This window comes from Bombus vancouverensis, unplaced genomic scaffold (assembly GCF_051014615.1).
Source record: "Bombus vancouverensis nearcticus unplaced genomic scaffold, iyBomVanc1_principal scaffold0056, whole genome shotgun sequence".
NCBI classification, from domain to species: Eukaryota; Metazoa; Arthropoda; class Insecta; order Hymenoptera; family Apidae; genus Bombus; species Bombus vancouverensis.
Window position 1 is genome coordinate 134912 of NW_027468947.1, and position 26602 is coordinate 161513.

Here is a 26602-nt window from a genome sequence, read left to right on the forward strand (position 1 = left end):
AAAGAATTTTCCGTTTACAGTAAAGCAAGGGACTATCGAGTTGGAACAATTCGTGTTTGAAAATAGCGTTCTATGCTAAAATAGCGGTGGAAATTATACTACATGTAAAAGTGAGTCATAAAAACAAATACAATTTTCTTATTTTCTATCTTTTTTACTTTTATCGCAAGTTTGATTTCTATACATATAACTGTTTTCAATTTAAGGAGGAACTTATTTTCTTAAGGGCTTTTCATACAAATTTGAAAAATAACTGTTGTTTTTGATCCCTTATCTCTATCTTTATCCTTCTATTTTTGTGAGACTGTATCGGTTATTTATTCTTAATATTTACAATCCGAAGTCTAATTTATGTGCCGTATTAATTTTCTGTGAATAATTTAGAGATATGTGAAATCTTGCTATATATATATATATATATATATATATATATATATACTGTTTGGTACCTATTAGAAGTGCGTTCGATCTAATGTGGAAAATTCTTAATTTTAATAAAATAGTCTCAAATTGCTAAGGCTGGGGCAAACTAAGAAGTTTCTGGAATATACAGGGTAATAAGTCGCCTCGCAGATATGTGTACATCGGGACAATATGTTACATATGTAATCCCTTACACAGTTTCATATTATCTTGTAAAATAATCATTCTTCTTTTAATATCAGTTGGTTTTTGTATTTTTATTTCATTTATCTCATAGGTTATAATTCCTTTAGGAAATTTTTGCAAAAATTTTCGCTGGAAATTTTCAGAAAACCTTATTCCTGAACAAAATTTGTTCTGTACTACGAACTGTCGCATTTAAATAAGAAAAATTCTATTTATTTAATTTTGTTATTAAGCTTCTTCATATCCAACTTCAAATTATCTGTAGCTTGTTTATAATTAATTAAGTTTGAAATGTTTGTTTGTTAGTTATTACAAAAGGGTCATAGCTAAGTTTTTGAGTTGTGCTCAGGTTATTATAACTTCAGTTATTATGCTCTGAGCGTCATGTTGTTTCTTAATAAAATTCTTTAGTCTCAATAATCAATTTTCTCTGTTCATAAAGATGGTGGTTGTTTATTTTAAGAATTTTGTTCTTAATTCCAAATATTGCGGACATTCTTTTATTATGCATTAGTTGGTATCCAATCTTCTTGGATAGGACGTATTGCATATTTCATTTTTATTTGGTTTATATTTTATCCTGTTTCCTAGACTCACTGCACAATCACGTTTGTCTCTCTGCTAATCTAACTTGTACTATTATTCTTTTAGTTATTAACAATAATTTCATATCTAAGCAACTCACTTCAATTATGTTTTCTGAGTCGTTAGTATATTTATATACTTCACCGTTGATAATCCTGTAGATTATTCTATTCTCTCCGTTTATTGCGACCCAAGGCTTACTGTAGGCCCTGTTCCTAACCGTCGCAAACAGATCGTCTTACATGACCGTCGAGATATACACAAAGTAGCGATAAACGCATAGTTGTCGTCAAGCAGCGAGTTCCAGAAACATCTATTCGCCTTCGGTGCGTTATTTTATCCGCATAAAGAAACTGGTATACGTGATCATAGGCGCGAACGGTGGCGTGATCCGAGCGTAATGGGGGTCGTCTTCCAGAGAAGACAACGAAAAGGATCGAAGAGTAATCGGTCCCTTCTGAAGAGTCAAACGTTATAAATTGCTTAGTCTAACGAATTCATTGAGAGATATCGCAATGTCGGGTTGAATTCCTATAACATATCAACTGTATTTATCGCTAAATAATTTGTGACGTTCTTATTATTACATTCATTATTTTTAAATATACAAGCTATATTAACCTGTTAATACAGTGTTAAATTCATTGAACCACCCCTATTATCGTAACAGAAATCAGGGGATCGATCAGTTCGTGGCGTCGGTTATCTAATTGCAACGGGAATTTACTACTCCCGTTGACGTGCTTTCTCGCGATCGCGTCTCTCCGCGAATGCTCGAATAAACACGGATTGCTTTTTAACTAAACGTATTCATACCCTGTTTTCTCAAAATCGAAAGCTTAAAACATCCGTTCTTACTGATGTTATTTCAATTATATTTGTCGGATCACGATTCGAATTTTGGGCGCGCGACGACTCTTCATGTGGACTAGCCATCGTTTCACAAAGCCGAGATTTTATTTACACGTATATACAGGTCTATCACTAAGCTTAACAAATAATAAGTACAACTAATAATAAGTCTAACAAACACTAAGCCTAATGAATAATACGATCTACGAATAATTAAATTAAATAATACTATTAGCAATGTTTGAGTTCAAACGAATCCACGGTCACCGGGATAACTCCTTACTAAGCGAAACTAACTTAGACGCAAATGCGATCGTCGAAAATGCTCGATGTATCACTCTCCAAGGCAATCGCAAGAATGCCAGCCTCGTGGAGATTTTTCTCCCTGTACAATTGCATTTTGTTTTCTATACCCGTTTGGAAGCATCGAGAAGGTTCCAAACGCCGTTGCTAGGCACACTCGTTGGGAGCATCGAGAAAGTTCCAAACGCCGTTGCTAGGCAGTTTCTGCCTGGAGTTTTGATTACTAATACAATGTATGTCCCATTGCATCGGCACCTCCGAGGCAACATCACACGTGGCTAGGCCCGCTCTCGAGGCCGCATGCCGCCACAACCACATTTCTCGGAAAACACATACAACCACTCCAAACCTCCGTTAGATAAAACATCCATCCCGTGACCGTGGCTACGTTCAGCGACCGATTGTCACCTCGAACCCAATCTCGCTTATTACAAATCTTAAGCAATTACAACTATAATAAAATCTAGGCTAAGGTACTAGAGGATGTTCCCAAAATTTCCAAGGAAAGGCTTCGGCTTTCCTTTCATCTCCGACATATTTATATCGCGTTATTTCAATTATCTAATATATTTTTTACTTTTTTCATGTAAAATCATCATTTTACCAATTGTATCATAATTATTAGGAAGCTCTGTTAGAATTTAATCTTGGAATTAAGATTAATAATCTGTGGAAGACACAATGTTTGTGTTGAAGCAATATAATGTGATATTTATTAAACAATTATTACAGGAATTATAAGTGTGTGTGTTCTGGAATGTAGACAGTTGGCTAGTTATTCACAGACTGACTGGCTTAGTGACCCATGGCCCTTGAAAAGGTTTTGAACCTCACTCTCTATGCAGTAATGAGTGTGACCTGTGTGGGTGTCTGTGTGGCGTCACATGTGCCACAGAACCTTCTAGTAGCTTCTCGACGTGCCCATCGGGAATGTTCCATCCATATTCCTACGCTTCTTCCGCCGAATTCTCGAAAGAGCATGCACGTGCTAGCCGCCGTGGTACATCTCACGAACGCACGCTAATGAGGATATCGCTGAACAACGAAGGAAAGAATCCGTTCGATCAATCACCTCATCTGTATGCGATTAATATCGTTGTATTCCAACAAACTCTGAACAATAACTTAAACACGAAACTGTAATTTGTGTCTTTATAATTTGCAACGTTGTTAAAATTTTGTATCTCCCTTTGCAAATGCAAATAATTTAAATGAAAAAATACATGGTTTTTAAATCGTTTCTCTTATATTCGTAATAATAATTTCGTTCTACAGTGAATGCATTTATTATTCAACGACGTGATTTTCGGTTGTTTATTGGAAAGTTATAATGCTGCTGATCTATAGAATTAGTACTGACTGTTATAGTAATATGCACAGCGAGTCATTTGTAATAAATTGTAATTACTTGTAATGTATATCGATTGTAATTACTTGTAAACCACTCAATTCATAAATGCATACATATGTGGCGGCACTCGACAGCACAAATACGACAACTCGACACTAACTAATACCAGACAACGGCAGCGCAGTGGTTAGCGCCTCAAGTTACGAACGTTCGGGATCTGGGTTCTTAAATCCCGGCGACCGTAGTCCGATTTTTCTTCCACGATTCTTAAATGAAAAGAAAATACAGCAGTACCCTAGCAGCGACATCTACAGCCAGCGGTAGATTTTTCTTCATCGCCCGCGATGCTCGCCGCCGCGAGCTATCTCTCTAGTAAGGAGAACCATAGCACTATCTTCTAGGGCATCGTCAAAGGCACGCGGACTACTTCACTGGTCGTAACTGTTTTATTCTTGTCTGACATATCGTTAGCGCGCCCGGAATCACGATCATTGAAATCTCATTAGCTCGATCACGTAGGGGTCACTTACACCTCACATATTTCAAATAAAATCTGCATAATTCTGAAGGAAACACAACTACATTTGGGTTATCTTGTTTTCACAGAAACCTGAGAATTGCTCAGAGTATTTTAATAAAATATTCAACTACTTTAAAACGCAAAAAATAGTTTATTGTATGGAATATATAGAGTGGTTCGCGCAATTGTTTCGGCATAATTGGAAAATTCGAAATGTGTAGCTTTAAAAATATTGCAGAGGAAAAATCGGATTCGTCGAGGACAACCTTCGTTCAGAAAGTAAGGGAAATTGGCATTGCTGCTAATTGGTCAATTTGTATATCGGTGGTTAGAAAAGGATGCTAGCCGCTCTCGAGAGAAAGTCTCTAGTGGGAGACGTCGTTCGTTAAAAAATAGGCGTTTCGACCGTTCGCGGAGAGACGCGATCGCGAGATAGCACGTCAACGAGAGTTGTAAGTTCCCGTTACGATTAAATAATCGACGCCACGAACTGATCGATCCCCTTATTTCGATTATGATAATAAGGGTAGTTCAATGAAATTCCACAGAATTAACACAAAGAAATTAATGTTTATTTCAACAACTTATTAACTAGAAAGATATAAAAGGAACAAAAAAATGTAACTGCGTTTTGATTGATAAGTAATGCGCGACGTATCAGATGTGTTGACGGTTTGACTTCTCGAAAAGTTCTGAACGCCTTTCGATTTTTTTTCGTTTTTTCTGGAAGGCGACCCCCACTACGTTCGGATCACGCCACATTCTTTTACGCGAGGTAAAATACGGGCCACGAGTCGACGTTTCTGGAAGTCGCCCTGCTTAATGAACCATGCGGTTGCCACTACAATGTTTGTTTGCCGGGCACATGCGACGATCCGTCTGCGACATTATAGTGCCGCGATCGATAGTTAAGAATATGACCTATGGTAAGCCGCATGGCGTAACATTCTCCCCCCGTTGAGAGGGTACCGATCAAACTAGCGAGGTGTGTTTGAAGTTCCCACCTTATTTCGTCTCGGTGGCTAGTTGTTCGGGTTTCTCGAGATCGGGTTGAATTGGCAGTGGGACAAGCCTTTTGACGCCCCGATCCAAAATGCTATTTGCCGTCTGAACTGTAGCTGTCCGGATGACACCATCGGCGCCTGGATGAACCTTGATAACTCGACCCAGAGGCCAATGCATGGAGGGAACGTTGTCCTCTCTGAGGATGACGATTGTGCCCTTTTGGATGCTGTGTCCACCCTTGCTCCATTTATTGCGGTTGGTTAGCTCGTTCAAATACTCCTTATGCTAGCGGTTCCAAAAATGTTGTTTAAGCTGTTGGATATGCTGCCATTTGGAGAGTCGGTTCGATGGAATGTCTCTGAAATCTCGATCACGTAAGCACATTAATGAATCGCCAATGAGGAAATGTCCGGGAGTGAGGGCTAGGAGATCATTTGGATCGGTGGAGATAGGAGTTAGCGGGCGGGAATTGAGGACTGCTTCTATTTCTATGATAAGAGTATTACGGTGTTAAGCTCATATGTTTCTGTTTCTCCACTCGCGCTGCGCCATAATATCCTTTGATATTTCCGATCCTCTGGTCGTACGAGAAATTGCCGATACATTTTCTCGATGTCGCCAGTGAGTACGTACTGATGAGCGCGGAATCTAATTAATATACAAAATAAATTGTGAATTGATTCGAGAATATAGGATTTCCCCATTTTCATGATTATCGTGATTTTTGTATAAATATATTTTTTAACATACTAATAATTAGGTACTTATAAATTAGTATTATCAATTATTTTGCATTTATAATTCCGCCTCTAGTATAAGTGTTAATTGAAAACTAACTTTATGTTTCAAAAAGTACTAGCAAAGTCGTTGAGTAACAAGCCACTGATGCTAACACAAATAGCATTGTCGTAATTAAATATTTCTAAATATTCATTTTTCATTTTGAACCTGTAGAAACAATTTATTATATATACTATTAGCTAAGTAATTGCATATTTAATTAAGTCGAAATATAAAACTTAGTTATTTTAATAATTTAAAAAATAAAAAACTGACAAACATTTCAATTTAATTTATGGTTGGAACAAAAGACAGTTATTTTTCATTAATTGAAATATTGCAATGCAGAGTACTTTCCAAAATACGCCGAGAGTATTCCTGATGGTGAAACGAGCGTTGCTTCATCGAACGCAGCTAAAGAAAACAACATCTATGTAGTTGGTGGTACGATGCCTGAAATAGAGGGCGATAAATTGTACAATACCTGTACTATTTGGGGTCCCGATGGAACTTTGATAGCAAAACACCGGAAGGTAAGTAATATATTCCTTTATGGCTTTGAATTTGAAAATATTGGGGTGAAGAAAGTGACTCTATCTAGGAATAATTTAGGAATATACATATGTACATACGTATACTATAACCAATTCTATAATTTACGGTTTATAAAATACGTTATGATACGGGAAACGCCCATTTTTGTTGTAATGTGTTTGTTGTTGTATAAATTTTTCACATACGAAAATACTTATTTTTTCTCCTTTTTAAACATTATTAAATGATAAGATCTTTTAATAAAAGAAAGTGATAAAAACGCTGTCAGTTATTAAATAAAAAATAATTAAAGTTTAGGAGTTGGTAACTTTGATATTAATTTACATAAGTTGCAGCAATAGAATTAGCGATTACATTTTTATGTTATTAGGTACATCTATTCGTGTTAAGGAAATTCGAGGATTTGGGAATACAAATAATTGACTATATTTCCCACACAACAGTTATACATCTATATTACGCTCTGAAGAACGTCTTGCACGCACGCTTGTCTCCAACCGACTATCCTAGATTCTTCTAACATCTGGCAACAGTCTTTTGTCTCAACTAAGACCTTGACGCCCTCTGACCCTTACACACACACTCTCATGTACTGTGTAAATGTACCACTTCCCTAACAATTTTTATGATTAGATTTAAATTATTAATATTTGTATTTTTAGTAATATTAATTAGTTCTTTTATTTAATTATATAGAATTAGATATATAAATTTAAATAATAAATGTTTAATTAATCGTTTTTATTATTTAATATTAATGTTTTTAATATCAATAATTTTTTAAATTTTGAGACCTAATATATTAACTTTATTATTAGGATGAGATGGTCTGGGTTTAATTTCTTATTGTTTAATTATTTATTATCAAAAATTTTTATCATTTAATTCAGGAATAATTATAGTAATTTTAAATCGTGTAGGAGATTCTAGTTTATTAATAATTATTTCTTTTTTAGTAATTTTTGGTACATGAAATTTAATTTTATATAAAATAGATTTATTAATTTTATTAATGTTCTTTTTAATAGTATTTACAAAAAGTGCACAATTAATATTTATGATGTGATTACCAGCTGCAATAATTACTCCTACTTCTGTGTCTTCATTAGTTCATTCATCAACTTTAGTTACTGCTGGAATTTATTTATTAATCAATTATGAGATAATAATTGATTTTAAATATAAAAGATTTATTTTAATAATTTCAAGAATAACAATATTAGTTTCAGGAGTTATAGCTAATTTTGAAATAGATTTTAAAAAGATTATTGCTTTATCAACATTAAGTCAATTAGGTCTTATAGTAAGAATTTATCCTTTAGGAATAACAGATTTAACATTTTTACATTTATTTATTCATGCATTTTTTAAATCTATAAAATTTATGTGTGTTGGAAGATTTATTCATTATATAAATGGTATTCAGAATTTTCGTTTTTATTCTGGTATATTTTATTTATATCCAATAAAAGGATTATTAATAATATTTTCATTATTAATATTATGTGGATTTCCGTTTTTAGTAGGATTTTATTCTAAAGATTTAATTGTTGAATATTATTTTTTAAATATGAAAAGAATTTTTAGTACAATAAATTTAATTTTTGGAACAATTTTTACAGTATCATATTCTTTTCGTACAATATTTATAATAATGGGAAATAATTATATAATAAATTTAATTTATTTAAATGAAGATTGTATTATAGCTGGAATTATATCAGTAATTTTAATAATTATATCAATTTTAAGAAAATTTATTTTTAATTTTTTCTTTTATCAATTAAATATTAATTTAATTCATAGTTATAAATATCTTGTATTTAAGATAATATTATTAGGATTAATATTTTTAGTATTAATATTAAATATTTATTTGAAAAAAATTAATATTTATCAAAAGATTTTTTATAATAGAATTTTTTTATAAGTTTATAATGAGTTATTTAACAAATAAAATAATTTATTATGAATTTGATTTTGAAAAATGTTTAGTTGAAACATTTACAGGAAAGATTATAGGATATGTTTGTGATTTATTAGAAATACATTTTAGATTAAAAATTTCTTATTTATTATTAATATATATTTATTTATTAATATTAATAATAATAATTTGATTATAAATATATTTATAATTAATTATTTAATTATTATTACTAATTTATATTTAAATTAAATAAAGAGAAAGATGAACTTGTTTAATTTAAATAGCTTATACATTTAGAGCATAATATTGAAAATATTAGGGAAATTTAAAAAATTTTGAATATTAAAAAAAAAATATTTAAAAATATTAATACGTATGTCGGATTAGCACTGGGAGTAGGGTTGTGGGCGTCAAATGAATCTTCACGGGAATTAACCATTGGTAAGGTACACGCAGGTGTAGTTTATTACAATAATAGAGTTATTACAGTTTTGACAATAGATCACGACAATTGGCACTCGCGAAACTAGTGACGATGATCTCAGGCCCGATAACGAATCCGCGGCCAACGGGATCACAAAAGAACGTGTCGGAGATGAAAGGAAAACCGGAGCCTTCCCTTTGCAATTTTGAGGAAGCCTTCTAATGCTTTAGCCTAGATTTTATCATAACTGTAATTAAGCAATTGTCATTTGTAATTGTTTGACATTTGTGAAAGCGAAAGTGGGTTCGAGGTGACAACTGGTCGCCGAACGTAGCCACGGTCACGGGATAAACGTTTTGCCTGACGAAGGTGTGGATCGGTTGTATTGTTCTCCCTAGAAATCACATAGAATTGTACTTTGGAGATGCTGATATAATGGGACACACGTTGTATTAGGAATCAATCTCCAGACAGAAACTGCCTAGTATCGGCGTTTGGATCTTTCTCGATGTTTCCAAAGAGTATACAACAAACTTTTGACAGAAATTGCCTAGCAACAACGATTGGAACCTTCTCGATGTCTCCAGCGAGCATATAACAAACAAATGCAGTCGTATAGCGAAAAAGATTTTCATCAGATATTCATTCGTGTGATCGCCTTGGAAAGTGATACATCGAGCAATTTACCGAGTGTCTCAGCAATTGTATGTTGTGTTTAAAATTATTCTACGCATAGTAAAGAGTTATCCCGTTGACCGTGGATTCGTTTGGAATCATTAGTTAAACTTATCATTTGTTAATCTTATCATTTGTTAATCTTATCATTCATTAAACTCAATACTCATAATATTTTGTAAAATCTTGTATATTCGCGTAAATATAATCTCTGTTTCATAAAACGATAGCTAATTCAAACGAAGAATCGTTACACGCCTTAAATTCTAATGTTAACCCGACATATATATATATAAATAATATAATAATAAATCAAACTTGCTCGAGCCTGCTTGAATCTCTGTATCATTGTATCATAATGTGAGAACTTTCACAAGCCTAAATCCTGGCAGTCTGACGATCGAGAATATTGCTATCGGAAGAATCGCTCTCATCCGTAAACAAGATATTTCCAAGGATTGCGTTATAATTTTCTTAGCGGCTAACCATCGAATATTCGTCAAACGACATAATTTCGCACACGGCGAACCTTATATCGTACACCTTTTGGCGTATTATTTTTCCCACTTTTTTTTTTTTTATTAACGTGGAGGAAATCCGCACGGACACCAGGTCGCTTCTGGGAAAAAGCGGCGTGGTAGTGGCAGACGCCAACGGACTAAAACCTCCACGATGACCGTCCCGGCAGCGATCTAGAGGGGCCCGGGAACTGGTGTGAGGGATACACCCCCTCCGCGCTCAATACACCCCCTAATGGAGCGATATGCGGCCACGTTACACCGCGCCTCGTCGCCGGAGCCGCCGTGCCAGACAATCCGGTTCCCCTGCCGGGCAGATTTGCGACGGACCTAGCGCACCTCACCGAAGGGCTTCCATGGCCTCTGTCGCGCCCTCGCCGGTCAATTCTCTCAGGGTGAGAGTATTATTTTTCCCACTGCTGCGTGTGAAACCCCTATTGGACAAACTGTTCTTTGCAATACATCGATGGATAAATACGCGCACAAACACGCAATACGTGCAATAGAATGCTCGAGGTCAATTTTGTGATCCTCTTTTTCAACAGATCTTCGCAAATCCGAAGGTGTAGAATTACCTCCCAAAGACATAAGATGACAACAAACACTTTCTTGACACACTGTATAACATTGAGGTATCCAGTTTTGCCACATACAATGTTGTCATTGTCACGTTTGACTTTGTTCATTGTAAAGTCAAATTTGCACACTCCATCTGTGAAATAGTACGAAGAAATCATAGTGACTTGTATTCCTTATGATATCATGATGCCACATAATATATAATACAATACAATAATTCGCGAACAGATCACTCGTTAATTGCTTTTAAAAGAATTACCACGGAAGCTTCCTAACACGGTACCCGGGGGCCAGGGATTTATTTCGTCGATAAGTTAGGTTATTAAACTTATGTTCTTTCATTGAAGACATCGATGGACGCTGTGTTCCAGAAATAGCCAATCACACTTGGCGAAGCATAATAGTAATTTACGATAACAAATACTTAAGAATGCCTAATTTTGCTAAACATAGGGTTCAATTTACAATTATGTAAATATTACTTCTTGAAAGTAACTTCTTAATCAATTTTAACAAATTTTGTAAAATCATGTAATAAATCTTATTATTTATCATACGCGTGTATTAAGCCAATTGCCAACCGAACATGTTCAAACTGTATTTTTTTCAAAACGGGACCTTAAGCTAAAAAGCTTTATTTCACATATTCGACTTGTTCTTGTATGTGGTATCAGCACCTAGTCGGATGCCCGCGTTATGCAGGACACCCTGATGGCGTTGAACGCAACGATTCAAATTGAACTGAAAAGTCGTTATGTTTTCAGAGGACTTGTGTGTAGAGGATGGTTGATCGTGAGATTTATTAGACAAGATTGCTCGTTGTTGAAACCTTCAAGTATATTTTCAAATGATTAAATAAATAATTATAGATAATGTTCGCAAAGACGGTAGATACTCGTAGATACTGATCCATAACTCTCGTGAACTCCTTACGATTGCGTCCGTTTAAACTGGTATAGTATAAACAGATCGGGGGAGAGTCGGAGAATTCAAATTCGTCTTTGTTCGACGGTTCGACGGTTCGACGGTAACGTAACGGCGACATTGTTTTGCCCGGAGTTTATTTATTAATATATTATGTATGTCCTCACGATCTTGATACTCCGAAGCAAAAAAACAACAACATGATTTGAAATGTTCTCTAGCTCATGTACCGCTACGTGTACTTTCAAGGAGCAAAACTGACACAGTTCCGCTTGTGACGCGAGACGGAGATTATCGTTTCACTTCCTTTAACGCATTTTTGCCATTGAAAGACACTAATTTCTGTGACTTGCTTTATCTCTGTTATAAATCTCTCTTTATATTTAAAATTTTATAGTTTTTGTGCAAACGTAAAAGGTAAGTAAATATTAATAAATATTATAATAATATAATATAATGCTATATAATAATATTAATAAATACTTCGCTATTTACTTATTTTATTTCCATTAAGGTATATTGTATTTTTCATTGCATTACTTTCATTTTTATTTAGTGTAATAATAAACGCATACGTTAATATTCATTGGCATTAGTGTAATTGTAAGCTTCACTGTAAATTTAATAAAATTTATAAGAACGGAATTATTAAAAGGGTATATATGTGTAATTAAACTAGATTCTATTCTCAATGTTACTTCATTATTTTATTATTGTTTCATATATATATATATTTTTTTAATTTACATGTGCTTCTAAGTTAATAGAACTAAACACATGTGTATGTATTAATTGCTATATACGTCATAATTTCAACCATAATATTAAATTATGGTATGTATTATTAAAAAGTATAGTTTAATGTATATATTAAATATATATCATTTATTCGTAGATTTTAAATATGGATACTGGATCAAAGAAGGAGATTAAAGAAATGATTACCAAAGATATATCGAATATACATAATTACTTTCATTTCGAACTTTTTTAGTCTTATTGTTACGTCGATTCTTATATTTCAAGATCTAGTCTTGTATGTACGCTGGGGAGCGCTTTTATTTATTGATTCAACAAAGAATATCGTTGTAGGTGTCATACATGCGAGTAAAAGTAACGAAGTACGAGCAGTTTCACTGTAACATACTTCCTGATAATTTCTCGTTATTTATACCATAAGAAAGTATCAAAGAGGAACTCTTATCTCGAACGTGGATCTATTTGTCGATAATGCATCCGTGTAATACTCGAGTGTCGTTCATACAGCGTAAATATACGTGCAGATACGTAAACCTTTTATGATTTTTGTATCAAAGGCAGACCTGCTATAATACTCGCAAGTGAAATATAATTCTACGAAAGAAAATGGAGCAAAAGAGTTTCGTTGGTAATATATTCTTCCTTTTTCATCACAAGTTTCCTCTTTGTTGTGCTTCTGTTACATTATAATCCTGTTAGATTTACGCGCGTAAAATTTCACTTTGTTGCACTATATATCTCATCATCGCCATCTGCCGAACACCTGTGAGAAACGCGGTTTACTTTGTCTCAAAGCGAGCAAACGTCTAATTTCACAAATTGGATTTTCATCAACAGCGAGAAGGGCATATGCGATGTAAAGGAGGCTGTAAGGGTGTCCTACGGCTTACGGTGGTTGTCACGATGCCGGAAGTGGCGCCGAGCAGACACGTCAAGGGAGAATCAGAATCGCTATTGGCAAAAACCATCGCGAACATTTGTCCTTCGCGCCACCAAAATTCTATCTTCCGAGATATTTTTCGCGTTTCCGAGGTCATCGCCACTCTCCTTAACTTTGCCTTACGATGTATAATATCTCGATGTTACGGTAGTTAGAAATTTGTATTAATTTGGAGAACCTTGCAAAAGTACGCAAATCTGCTACGATAGTCGGATAGAGAGTATCGGCAGAGATCTGTTCCTTTATCGTGAAACTCTCTCGGACAACTTAGATGCTACCAGATATCGATTCTCGCATCCAACCATTTCGTAATAAACGTAGATCACCCAAGAAATTTCTCAATTGTCATCCGTTAATTTCGCGCAACTTTTGCTTTATTTTAGCTACGTGGGAACCTATTAGTGCGCAAATGTTACCCCGAAAATGTTACTCCTCTGTGCCAAATATCGCTCACGTGTATAATCAAAGTTGCATAAAACCGCGTACAATTGCATCAGGAAATTTCTAATAATTTGCTCGTCTCGCAGGACGAAAACAGGCTCACGAAGGATCCCTCTGTTCTGGCTATCGAATGTACCGCAAGCACGTAGTTTCAAGTGTCCGTTCTCTAGAAAATTCGAAACAATTTATGGTCGATGGTCGAGTGAACGGTGCAACGGTCGAGTCGGAAAGATCAGAAAGACAAATCATCATAGTTCGAACAGACCGGGAAGCAGAAACGCACTTCCATGATCATTTGTATCGTTGCTCGATCTGTTGCTGCGCAATGACCGAGCAAGCTGTTGATTTTTCTTTTTCTGCGATGCTACTATACTCTACACTCTATGCTTTATACCGTTCTTTTGCCCGCTATTTACCTTGTACGCGAACTTTTTATCGCTAGTGGATTGCAAAAATCCTTTTTTATCACGAATTTTACGTGACAATGCGTAGGTCAAGGTGGACGTAAGATAAAGGAAGGTGTAGATAAATAAGACAGGGTGTATTTAAAAATAATAAGTTATTTATTACAGTTTATTTAATATGTATACAGGCTATTCGTATTATAGCAGCGATAGCTAGTGTTAAATTAACAATGACAGTTTCTATCGTAGTTAATATTATATTGGTTATTGGCCATGACGAAGGCGAATTTTGATAGCCCTGGTGGAGGTCGGTGGTCTGGATCTATAACAAATAATACTATATTAATATAGCAAAGAAATGTCGTAAATATCGATATCATTTGCAAGGCGATTCTTTTTGGGCATAGTGAAATTATGTTGATCAGTTTGTGGATATTAGGTTGAAATTAGATAATAAAGTTATAGATTTACCCGTTTTAAGGGATTGTTCAGGCGCCGTTAATTCACTGGATATGTCGCCCTGAAGCAGGATGTTTAAATTTTGGATCATATATTGTACTGATAGGAAGTATTTCATCGATACAATTATGAGTTTATTTGATTAAAATATCTAACGTAGTGTCCAGTCACCAAACGAATTAGTAGATCAGCCGTGAACAATGGCAGTAATTTGTATAATAACAAAGGATAAGCCAAATATAGCAGAATGACTCATCGGCTAGCGGGAGGTTGTGTCTAATTATCAAAAGCGAAAGAAATATGAAAGATCCTAGTTTGTAGGACTTGTTGACAATCAATGTCAACAATTTTTTCGTTTGGTCCATAGAATGTTTTGAGTGGGCTGTATTTCGACACACGACAAAATTGATAACGTAAATAAATCTTATATATTTGTTTCAAGAAATGATAGCTTGTTTGTGAGCGGTATCTTTAGACAGGTTGTTGAAAACTGGATGTTAATTCGGATTTTATATTTTCAATAACTTCGCATGAGTATTTTAGTCAAATCTAGCACGAATCGAACAGGTGAAAACAATCTATACGGCGTTCGTGCTGAGGTGGTATGGTGATAGGTGCGTAAGGAACTACTCTTGGTGTTTTTAACGAACAATAGTTTATTTAGAACTAATCAACAATCAGAGTTAACAATTAACAATTAACAATTACACTTAACAGACAACTGGTAACAACTTACAAATAACGATAGACACCGAGAGATCATTCGACGCGTTGCTATGCAAATAATACCGAGGAGTTACACATTTAATGGCGTAAGGCAGACTGCCTGTGCTTTTGTTTCGGATCGCGCAGATTCTTCCCTTCGTAGCCCATCGATATCGTAGCCCAGTGCTGGCACGTGTATGCTCTTCCGAGAATTCGGCGGAAAGAGTGTGAAGATATCGATGGTACATTGGGCACGTCGGTGTTGCGCTTTGGCGGCGTCGCGCTTTGCATCCGGAGCCGTTGAAAAGTTCCGTGGCCCGTGCCGCCACAGTGCTTGGCAGGCTTTTATTTTGTTTACCTAGTGGATCGGTATGATAGAGTTCGAGACATGTGGAAAGTACGGCTTCCAGGCAAGCAGGGGCTGATTCAGCGCATTAAAATAAGAAGAAAATTTCGTATAAACGTTTTCGAGTAGACGCTTGCTTTGTGTCACAGTACTTTCTTACCTATCTTTAGAAAAATTACTCGAATCGACCAGTTCCAGTTCCAGTTTCTACGGAAACGAATGCGTCGCGTCATAGATCGTCCATCTTGTTCGAACAGCTTACACGAATTTGTCGAAAATTTTGATCGTCACGTCAACTAACGTTTTATAAGTAAGAGATTTTAAACGCCCCCGTATTTAATAATCGAACGGATTCGGATCCGAAGAGCGTATTGGTCCGGAAATAAGGCCAGCACGATTTATCTATTTTCCAAGAAATCGTTCATCTGTGTAATGTTTAGCATCGCAAAATAAGCTATAAGCGGAACGTATGGTCATATTAGGCATATTATGTTATATAAAATTTTCTTCTTATTTCAGTATTCAGAATCAACCTCTGCCATATTTTCCACGTGTTCTGATTCACCTTGTATAATATATAAGAATGATAATTGCAAATATATTTGTATAATAACTCTATGATAAGCGCTTAATAATACATACAGTGAACTTGTACAGAGTAACGTTTGCTGACTGTCGGAGGCACATTGTTGCTGTCTATGCAAAGACAAGTGCCCATTTCTTGTCGAAGAACTCCAGTCAATTCTAGCGTTTCACCCACATAAGTTTTCAACGCTGAAACATGAAGATATATAGTCGTTATTTTTTAGCTTTGCCTCTATTTGATCTTCATCTTATCTGCTTACGCGCTTAATAATGGAACTAGGTTTGGTCTACGTAAAAATTAACTTCTTTTTATTAAGACTCATATTTATTAAGATTTAATAAGATACAATTTATTAAGATACATGTAACGAAAGGCAGGAAGTAGTAACATTTTACGTGAATTTGCATGGATCGAATATGCTGATGTGCTTACGAATAAGAGAGTATTGATCGATAATTATTAAAGCCAATTGTTTGTGACATGGGAATAAGCAAAAGTCATTTTTAAGTTTAAAGATCTTTAGTTTAGTATTGAAATGTGTTTAATGTATTTTAGCAAAAGTAGATAAAATAGGAATATTAAAAAGTTGTGTTTTGAAGACAAAATTTGACAAAAATGATGCATATACAAATGCTATCTGTGGTCATTAATATATTTTTTCGTTATCGACAGAACATTTTCCCTTGATTTTATTGACATATTGGATTAATCACTTCTTTAAGTTACTCGTTGTTGAAACAACATCAAAATCGTATATTGTTTCGTGCTAAAAAATCTACTAAATCCATTGACAGTGAAACGATATTTCGTATACGGTTCTTACAAGAATTATTATTATTTAAGACTTAGGAAAACGTATATACAGTAGCCACGCACACTGTGCGTATTTCTGGCGCGCGTTTCCGTTCAGTGACAGTACTTCGGCGGACTGGATTGCCGAAGCGAAAGGGTTAAAAAAATACGATAAAATCACATGTAGCTCTCTATTTGTCTAGTCGCTTTTGTAGCAATATCACTATGTCCTCTGACATACTTGAGGTTTCTTACAATTCACAAATTAAATGAACAACTGTGCAAGCGAAATCGCTGCTGTAGAATCCCCGCTTCTGTAGAATCAGTCGTATGGATTTCAAAATTTAGTGTGTCGCCGGGATTAGCGTTATCCAAAGTACGCCACAGGAATAGAACATAAAGATATTTCTCAAAATTTGTTATTGCTGGTATGATATTGCTGAAATACAAGGCTGCAGTTTCTTAATGTCGTCAAAACATTCAGTTCTTTTTTGGTCAGTCACTTTTCGCGTGTGTCACGACCGGCATACTTCAAATCCGACGGACTGACGATAGAGATAAAGATGTGGCGGCACTCGGCGACAATGTATATCGCTGAAGTGCCTAATGAACCATCAACATCCCAACGGTCCTTCCACCGAAGGTTCTAGAAGAAAGAGCACGTGGCAACGAACGCGGACGCCTAGCAAATGCATGGACGGTGGGGATGTTGAGGGATGACAAAAGAAAGTAATCGGATGCGATCGAAAGTAAAATCATAAGAGTCAGTCTTAGAAAGTCACGCCTAGAGTTCGGAAGTAGATTGTAAAGTGTATTGATGTTAGAAAAAAAATAAAGTTTTCTTTTTTTATTTTTTTACCTCAAATTCCTTTTTTAGTTTGTTATTTTACGTGACACGTGCTTTGTATTGCTCTGTCGAATTTGAAAGTTTCTATTACGATAGCGGATGGTGCGAAAGACGCAAGTTTCTAGTATTTTAGAGATGTCTGAACGTCAGCTGCGTGATTATGTAACAAAAAATGGAGATATCCATTGAAATATTTTAACACGCAAGAGATTTCATGTTAAGACAATACACGCAAAGTAAATACACACGAATATAATAGTATATCCCTTTCGATGTCATTCGATTTTTGTGTCATTCATTTTTTCCCCGATATATTTGAGCGATTCGAGATAAACAGGATACACTTCTAAACAATTCCTCTCAAAAGTGGCAGGAATTAATATTTTTTCTACTGAAAACAAATAACTCTGGAAATATTGAAAATGTAAAAGAATAGGAAGCTTAAAATCCGTTCACTTGTCGATGCAATGAGCAGAACAATACATATTTGCGATAATAAGAAGAATATCTCTAATGATACTGTAGTATCGGGGAGAAGGGCCCAAGAAACGTCGAGCTAACTACAGACAATGTCGCGAGAGCAGAGGCGCTGTCGGCTCCATCAATGCATTACCGGGTCCTTCAAGTAAATAGCCTTGCCGAAAAGACCTACGTGACCCTGGCTACGAGCGTCTGCAGAACACGTGTGCGGTGGGCCTAGCAAAAGACAATAGAGTGCTACAACGGCCAGAGAGTCAGTCGAGAAGCAGAGTGCGAGTTGAGCGGATACGGAGTGTGAGTCGGCGTGCGACGATATTGTAGTCGGTCCTTTTGTTATTGAATATCACTTATTAAAATACACTAAACTTTGAACTCTACCATCATCACTTGTCCTTACTCTAAGAAACCATCAGTTACTACAATACTTTTAATACATCAAAAGGCAAATACTATAAAAAGATTCGACGCGCTCTTTGAATACAGCTACTATCAAGATGTATAAACATTAGTACACATAATTAGCCTAGATCGTGTCGAAGTAGTAAGTATGTATGTACTTTTGACGAATTTTTAAATTCAAAATTCTTTTGAAATCACGTTTAAAATACAGTTATTCTTAGAATATGATTTAAAATATAATCTTCTTTTTACTTTTTGCGTAATTTATTACGTAAATCATTACTAAAGAAAGTTACTTTCCAGTTGTGTTACAAAGTAATCCACTTTGTACACAGGTATGTAATAAGTTGCCAGAAACTTTGATGAGAACGAACTTTTTATTAAAAAAAGTGACATCTTTCATGTATGATTTCCTCTTCAATCTAATATTTGCTTGGTAGTAGTATATCAAATATTTTTGAGCTAAAAGTAAGTAATAAATATTCGGTAGGCTTATATGCGGAATGCATAAATAATTGTTATGAGTATTGAAAGTATTACATTTTTCTGTCTAAATCGTTTCGGTTCAATTTGGAAAATCTTATTCTGCGTGTGCAATTAATACCAGCAGCATGTCAACTCTAAAGTTTCATATCACGAAAAGAGTTTATGCAAAAGACGAGTAAGAGTTAAGTTTGACATCGAGTAAAGAAAACCCAATTTGAAATTGATCTAACAGTGTTTTTCTAAATTATTTCTAGGTATTGTTCAATTTGTTCTTTTCTCAATATTGTTGGATTTAATTAACGCAGCGTCATATTTACGCTAATATCTGCTTGTTAAGCATAATTTTAATATATAATAACATGATCTATAACTCTTTACAATTTATATTTTATCATGGCATATGTTTTAGAATATTCTCCGGCTTCTTGTAATTTTTATTCATACCTATTCCACGTGTATCATGTTCTCTTTATTAACTTGAAACGTTTTACACGCACAGGTGTACGCGAGTACTATCAATTACACGTACATACAGAACTTCCTCAAGCTAATATTATCAACTCTAGAGCTATTAATAAATGTTCATAAAGGGGATACTTCTTCACGACATGTAGTTTAATAGTTTATTAACACATTGACTGCCACGCGTGTTTTCAAAAAAATCTGCGTCAGGCCACGCGTACAGCAGTACCAAGCGTTCTCTGCTAGGTGCTCCTATCGATATTTTAGTAATGCGAATCGCTCAAGTGGTGGTCTCAAGAATGATCTTTCGTTTCGCTTGTTCGCTACATTAAAACCGCTAGCTGTTGTCGAATATAACGAAGGAAAGTGTGGTATAGATTATTCCGATCAAATGGTTTCTTATGCCACCACAATTAGAAAAGGAATCAAATGGTACAGAAAACTTGGCATTCAATTCCTTCTGGGAATTTCTGTTGTAAACGCTTTGACGGTTTACAAAATTGCAACAAGGAAAAATATAAATATTGGAATATTGTTATTCTATAAATTTATTATTATTATGTTATTTTTATTTATTATTATATTATTTTTTTATTATTATTATATTATATTATTATTATTATTTATTATTGTATACTGTTATTTTATAAATTCAGAAAGATAGTTATATTCACTGTATATACTACGTACATATATGTATAAAATATATGATCTTTTAGGAATATCTCTCTACTTTAAACTGTTACTAGCAAAGATACTTTGCAAGTAGCATTCTTATATGTTGGATTTCAAGCTATTTCAATTAGCCTTGCAGTGAATATACTGTACAATATTTGTAATTTTAGCGAATGTCGTGATATTGTTCTGTAGGAGTACCAAAACATAGTTATCTTCTATTAGCAAATAAAATTCTATTTTTGATGAAATTTAGTAAAAAATATTAAAGTATCCGAGGAACAATTTCTTTTGCCTGCAAAAGTCACTTTGAGCAGGTGAAATCGAATCTTCAAGATTTTGATTAACTTGTGATGATCCGAGATACAGTAAAACTTTGCATCGCTCTATTGAAAAATATTTGTGCGCTAGGAATAAATCTCGAGTAAATAATGAGTTTGCTATTTTAAAGATAAAACGTGTAACAGGCATTACATGTAAGAAATACAATGCGGGCAAAATAACAGCTCACTTAACATTTCTGTTAATTTCTAAATACATAGGATTTTTCACCAGATATTAGCGCTTTTATTGGAACAAACAAATGAAAATGAACAATTCCGTGTAACATATTTCGGAGCCATATTGATCTGATATGTCAAACATATACATTGATATTTCGAAAATTAAAAATTATTTTCTAGAGTTGACATGTTGTTTTTCAGGTAAGTAAAATTTTTTTTAATGTATACTATATCTAATTTATTAAGTGTAATTACCAGTTATTTGCCCCACTTTTATAATTTCCTTTGTATATTATATACATTATAATCTAAAACGTATTTGTTCAACGTATTTGTCGTCCAATACCGATGATTTAGTCATAGACCGAATTTCTTTTACCTGTAAGTTCAATATTTTGGCAACTGAGACTAAATTAGAAGGTGTCCGTTTAATTTTTCTTCTACCTTTTCCCATAGAAAAATGTTTGAAAGTCCAAAACAGAAAAGAGAGAAATGGTCAGAGGAGAACATGAATGGGGCTTCGAAGCTACTCTTCAAAAATAAAATGGCCCAAAGACAGGTCACTGAAGCTTTCAATGTTTCAAAAACGACGAATGTGAAGTCTGGGCACACGTCGAATGCGCAGATCAAGAAAATATTAAGTATTTTCCATACGATATACATAATAATCAAATTTGAATAAGAATATGTATACTGACATCTAGAGGACTTTTTAAAACATTATTAACCATTTAGAGCAAAAGATCAAATAATTAAATAATTGATCGGTACTGGACGACAATTTTTCGTTTCCTACAAATTCCGACATTACTATTCTTGCACATTGTTAATTCGTCAATTCGTATTATTGAATTTCATAAAATTAATTTTCCTACTTTTATCAAGTTCCATTTGTGCTATAAAGTCACTTTGTAAATTCTCACTTTTATCAACTCTAGCACAAGGTACCGTGCGACTCTCCCCTGCATCTTAATTTGTATGTGATTCGAAATCCAAATTATTCGATATTTTTCATACCAAACTACGATAAAGATTCTTAACAACTTCTGCAAGATTACCTATACTAGCATTTATGACGTTCCTGTCTCACAAGATCAATAACCAAGCCTTTTCCTCGATTCTTTTTCTCTGATGAAACGTTAAATAGTTTTCTTCCTTCTTTCTGTCCGGATGAATTTTATCTTTTTCGTAGGTCATTGATATCTGGTCGCTTTTTTAAATTACTTTTTCCGTAGTTTTCATGTCACAATAAAGAGATTAAAAAATGCTGGATCAAAATTCTTAATGCTTTTCTCACCCACTCCGTACTCTTATCTTTCTGTTCATGTTCAAAATAGCGAATAGAGGTACATATAGAGGCGAATACTTCTGTGTTTAGTCTATTGACACCCCCTCCCTCTCGCCCCTTGATGAGGTTGACTCGTGTTAGATTACAATATCAGTTTGCCTAACAATCAGAACTACATGGAATTTTGGGGATATACAGGCTGAGTCTTCAACAGCAAACCACCTGAATAATTCTTTCAATTTTTTGAGACGCAGGGAAATGTTTGAAACAAAAGTTGTTTGGTTTCGAGGAGGCTATTACGCGATGGAAAAAGTTTTTCTCAGATGGACGCGTTTACGAGTTTTAAAGAACACTTTAATAGGCTTCGTTTTTTTTTAAGTGTAGCCGTGTAGTTTTGAATACCTATTTGTCCCATTGTTGCTCTTTTGAAGACGGATTTAAATATCGCGGTCATTTAAGGTCACTCAAGGTCATAAAACGTAGTAAAATAGTCCAATCGAACGTAATGTTTCAATATTCCGAAACAAAGGAAAATGGATTTACCATTTTCAAGATAAGCGGCCCGTTTATAAAACACCATTAAACTAGGAGACGCAATCAATTGGAGAAAAGATAAATTTTCTGTGACTACTTATCGTACTCGAATTCGACTCTACATCTTCGTTACTTTGTCGAAATTGCTATGTATAATAATTATTAATTATGAATAACGAAAGAAATCCTTAACCGAAAAATACTTCGTTATTCAGTATTCGTTGTTTAATATAATTATAAAACACCAATCAATAATAACACAGGTACTTCACAGTGAGATATTTGAATTATTCATCTAATATAAAGAATAAGAATTTTGGAACAAAAAATTAAACGGTTAGTACAAACATTCGATAATTGCACGAAAAAGTCCTCTACGTAGTTACACAGCCGTCGTGTCCACTTTGAGAAGGACAGATTTCCCTGAGGTATCGCGGAAATTTGGCGGTCCATTGCGATCGAGCAGTGTAACATGATCCAATATTATCAGTTATCGTTGAGACAATGTATCCGAGTAATCATTCAAAACTGAAAATTGCCTTATTTTAGGTTTTTTAAAATTAAATTTCCACTAACGCATTTGTAGGATTTCCCCGACTAAAATAAGATCAAACATGATATAATATGAATAATATTTAATTATCAATTATTAAGTAAGCAAATATGTTCCAAATTTTATCGTGTTTGGTGTCATTTTAACCAGTAAAACGCGAGAAACATATTAGCAAAAATTTCATTGATCAAAAATCGCAAATAAGAATCTTTCAACTTATCGCCAGTCTTTAACGAGGCTCTCTTTCTCTTTCATTCGCGTTGTCAATTTTGAGGAATAGAGTCGTTCCTACGTCTCCATAATTGTAACGTTTCAGTCCCGATTTTTGTGCAATTATCGAATGTAATTATCAAAATTGTATACACGACATATTACAAACATTGAATCGAATCTTCTTCTGCAAAACGTTATCGAACACGAAAAAACGAACACGAATAATCGAATCGAAAATTACTAAACGATCGGCTGTTGGATAAGTGTTTACTAAGAATCTGACTAAGTACACTCTCTTAAATGCAAATGACTCATTGAACTTTTTTGATATTAACTTTTTAATGAACGGCAATCCTCGAATAAAATCTTACTCAAACTGATAACATTAACAAAATATTTAAAAAATGTCAAAATCGGCGGTATCTCCTTTTTTTGTAAATATTTACCGGCTATTGAATCCATTGATTCTCGATTGCCTTATCTGTTTGCTTGTGTATATCTTTTATATATACATAGATGGATACACAAATAAGTTTCGTCTATGGCGAGATCAATTTAGCCACCTGAGTAACCAGCTATCTTTCGAATCAACAGATACAATACCGATACAATGATACGACATGCGATGTACATACTCGAAACGTTACAGATTGAATCAATGAATTAATGAATTAATGAAGAGTAACTGCTAATCATTGGTAGGATACACGCTTGTTAAAGATCGAAGATGTCCGTGAATTAATTAGCTTTGAAATTAAAAGGTTAGGTACGTGGGAGATTTTGCGTTTGAGGAAAATTATTCGAAGATAGCAATATGGTTGATGATACGGAAGTGTAGGGGTAATAGGGTGAATGCAACGAGCAATGTATAATAAACAATTGATAATTGGTAATAATGTATAAATAATTCGTAACGATTAAGAATAGAAGCAGATAGTAATATTTAATTAGAACCCATGTTTTTTGTTTCAACTTCCAATTTATGTTCCTTTGATAGCAAAAACTAAAATGGAATTGATTATAATAAATTTTGAATATAGGAGATTGAAAATTGAAATGGTTTATCAATTGGGCTGATTTCAAACTAATCTCGTAAAAAAGTTGTAAAGAGGAGAAATATAGCTTTAAGAAATACGCAATTAGTCGAGTGTTTACGGTACGTGCCAATAACAAGACAAGCTTTTGACTTTTGGAGAAGTCGACTGTAACAAAAATATACTATATTATATTATATTATATATTATATTATATATTATAGCTATAATTTTAGCAGATACTGTTTATCTATTTCGTTTTGCGTGTATTAACGTCCTCATGGTGTATCGTATAGTAATTAATGCATCAGATTATATACATATCGGTGTTTGTAGGTAACACGTTATACAGAGTGGAGAAGCAGCATCAAATTGTCACGATTGCAAAATAAAATGAGTGAACGGCTGGTGAACGAGCAAAATACTCGTACAATAACAAGTGAATGTAAAGGGAGCTCTAAATTCCAAGAAATTCCATTTTATCAGCCGAACAAAATGTATAATCTGATAACGTTTTGAGGATAGTAAGTTAGGCAGGCGAAAAAAATAAGTGTTAACGATCAAGTATAACAGATACAGTAGTAAATATTCAACAATTTTTCAACCGTAATGTATTTATACACAAATCTGCGTACTTTGTATCAAAGTTTCTGTTGAAAATGACAACGTGAGTTCGTGCTCGCCATCCATATGCAGATACGTTAGTGATAAGAAATAGTAACTAGAGGATGATGCTAGTTACAATCGATAGATTTAATCGATAGGCTTAAGATGCTCTTTTGTTTTTATCCCTAGTTTTTGTAAGCGTGTGCAATAAAGGCTCTTTTTGGCTCAGAACGGTGTAATAGATTTATCCATTCAATAAAATAATAACTACTCTGATCTTACCTCTGAGTATAGAAATAACAACAGTTTCGATACATATATTTTTATGTACAGCATGTATAAAAAGTGTCAGGGCGTATAAGTGTCCACTAGCGTGATTTCGGAGGATCGGAGCCTCTGGATCGATTGATTCATGCAAAATTTTGTAAAAATTGACGTTTGCTGGCACCGTATGCCACTTAGCACGAGGATCAAATGGAACTTTACTGGGAAAGTATATTTGGATACCATGATGTGCAAGATATTATTCTTGTATATGTAGGATTTGTATACATTTTAATCAATTTACTTTTTTTAATCAATTTAATCCTCATTTTATCAATAAATCCAATTATTTTGCCATCTATCTCTATTACCGACTATCGAATTGTTCGTTGTTCCAAAAATGTGTTGCGCGCAATACTGGGCACTATTAAATAAATTTTCATTTAAATAATTGTTTAAATGTTAAAAGACAGAAATAAATTATTTGCAATTTCAACAAGTTTAAATATATTATTCAAAATAATGAGATTAATTGTTATTTACAAATTTTATTTTCTATTTATTCTAAAAGAAAGCTAATAAAATCAGAATCTTTGTTTGAAAGTCTTTTTTCACACAGTAGATAATTCTGTAATAATGTGAAATCACGCTGATTGCTCCATTCTGTTTATCACGGGCTATCCCACCTGCTAACGAAAACTTGTTGTTTTCTCGTTGATGTCACATTGCTTACTTTCTACCTGACTGCGAAATATAAACTTGTTGCGAATAATCTCGATGTAAGACCCAATGGAATTTCAACGTCATTTCTCCAGAAAACGGTTCAATTGCGACTCATAGCTTATTTTGAAAAGTTGGCAAGTTGGTCCTCGCGATGAGTAGACGTTTGTAAAACTGTATCATCCAGAGTTGTAGAATTAGGGTGGTCCGGTCAAATAAGTGTATTTTTTATATACTCTGTACATATACAGGCTTTTCCAGAATAATTCCATACCGCCAGACAGGATAAGACGTCAAACAAGAAAAAAAACATTTTTCTTTTCTTCAGCTTATTTTTGCGCGTAAACTTTTTGTATTTAAAGCTAAAGTTTGAAATAGTTGCCGATACTCTGTCACACTGAACGTATTTCATTGTAAGCTAGCTCAAGCAGAAACAAAGCCTTATACAAGAAAACTTCATCCTCTTCCTTTGACTTACTTTTGCATACAGAAAAAT

At 34.1% G+C, this 26602-nt stretch overlaps 1 protein-coding gene across 1 annotated transcript in view; it reads left to right on the forward strand.

The window, feature by feature from the left end:
• Window positions 1-26602, forward strand: part of LOC143304819 (omega-amidase NIT2-like) — a 66536-nt gene that overhangs the window by 11219 nt on the left and 28715 nt on the right. The window contains exon 2 of the mRNA XM_076627305.1: window positions 6354-6538. Coding sequence (XP_076483420.1) covers window positions 6354-6538 — 185 coding nt within the window. The remainder of the gene's footprint in view (window positions 1-6353; window positions 6539-26602) is intronic.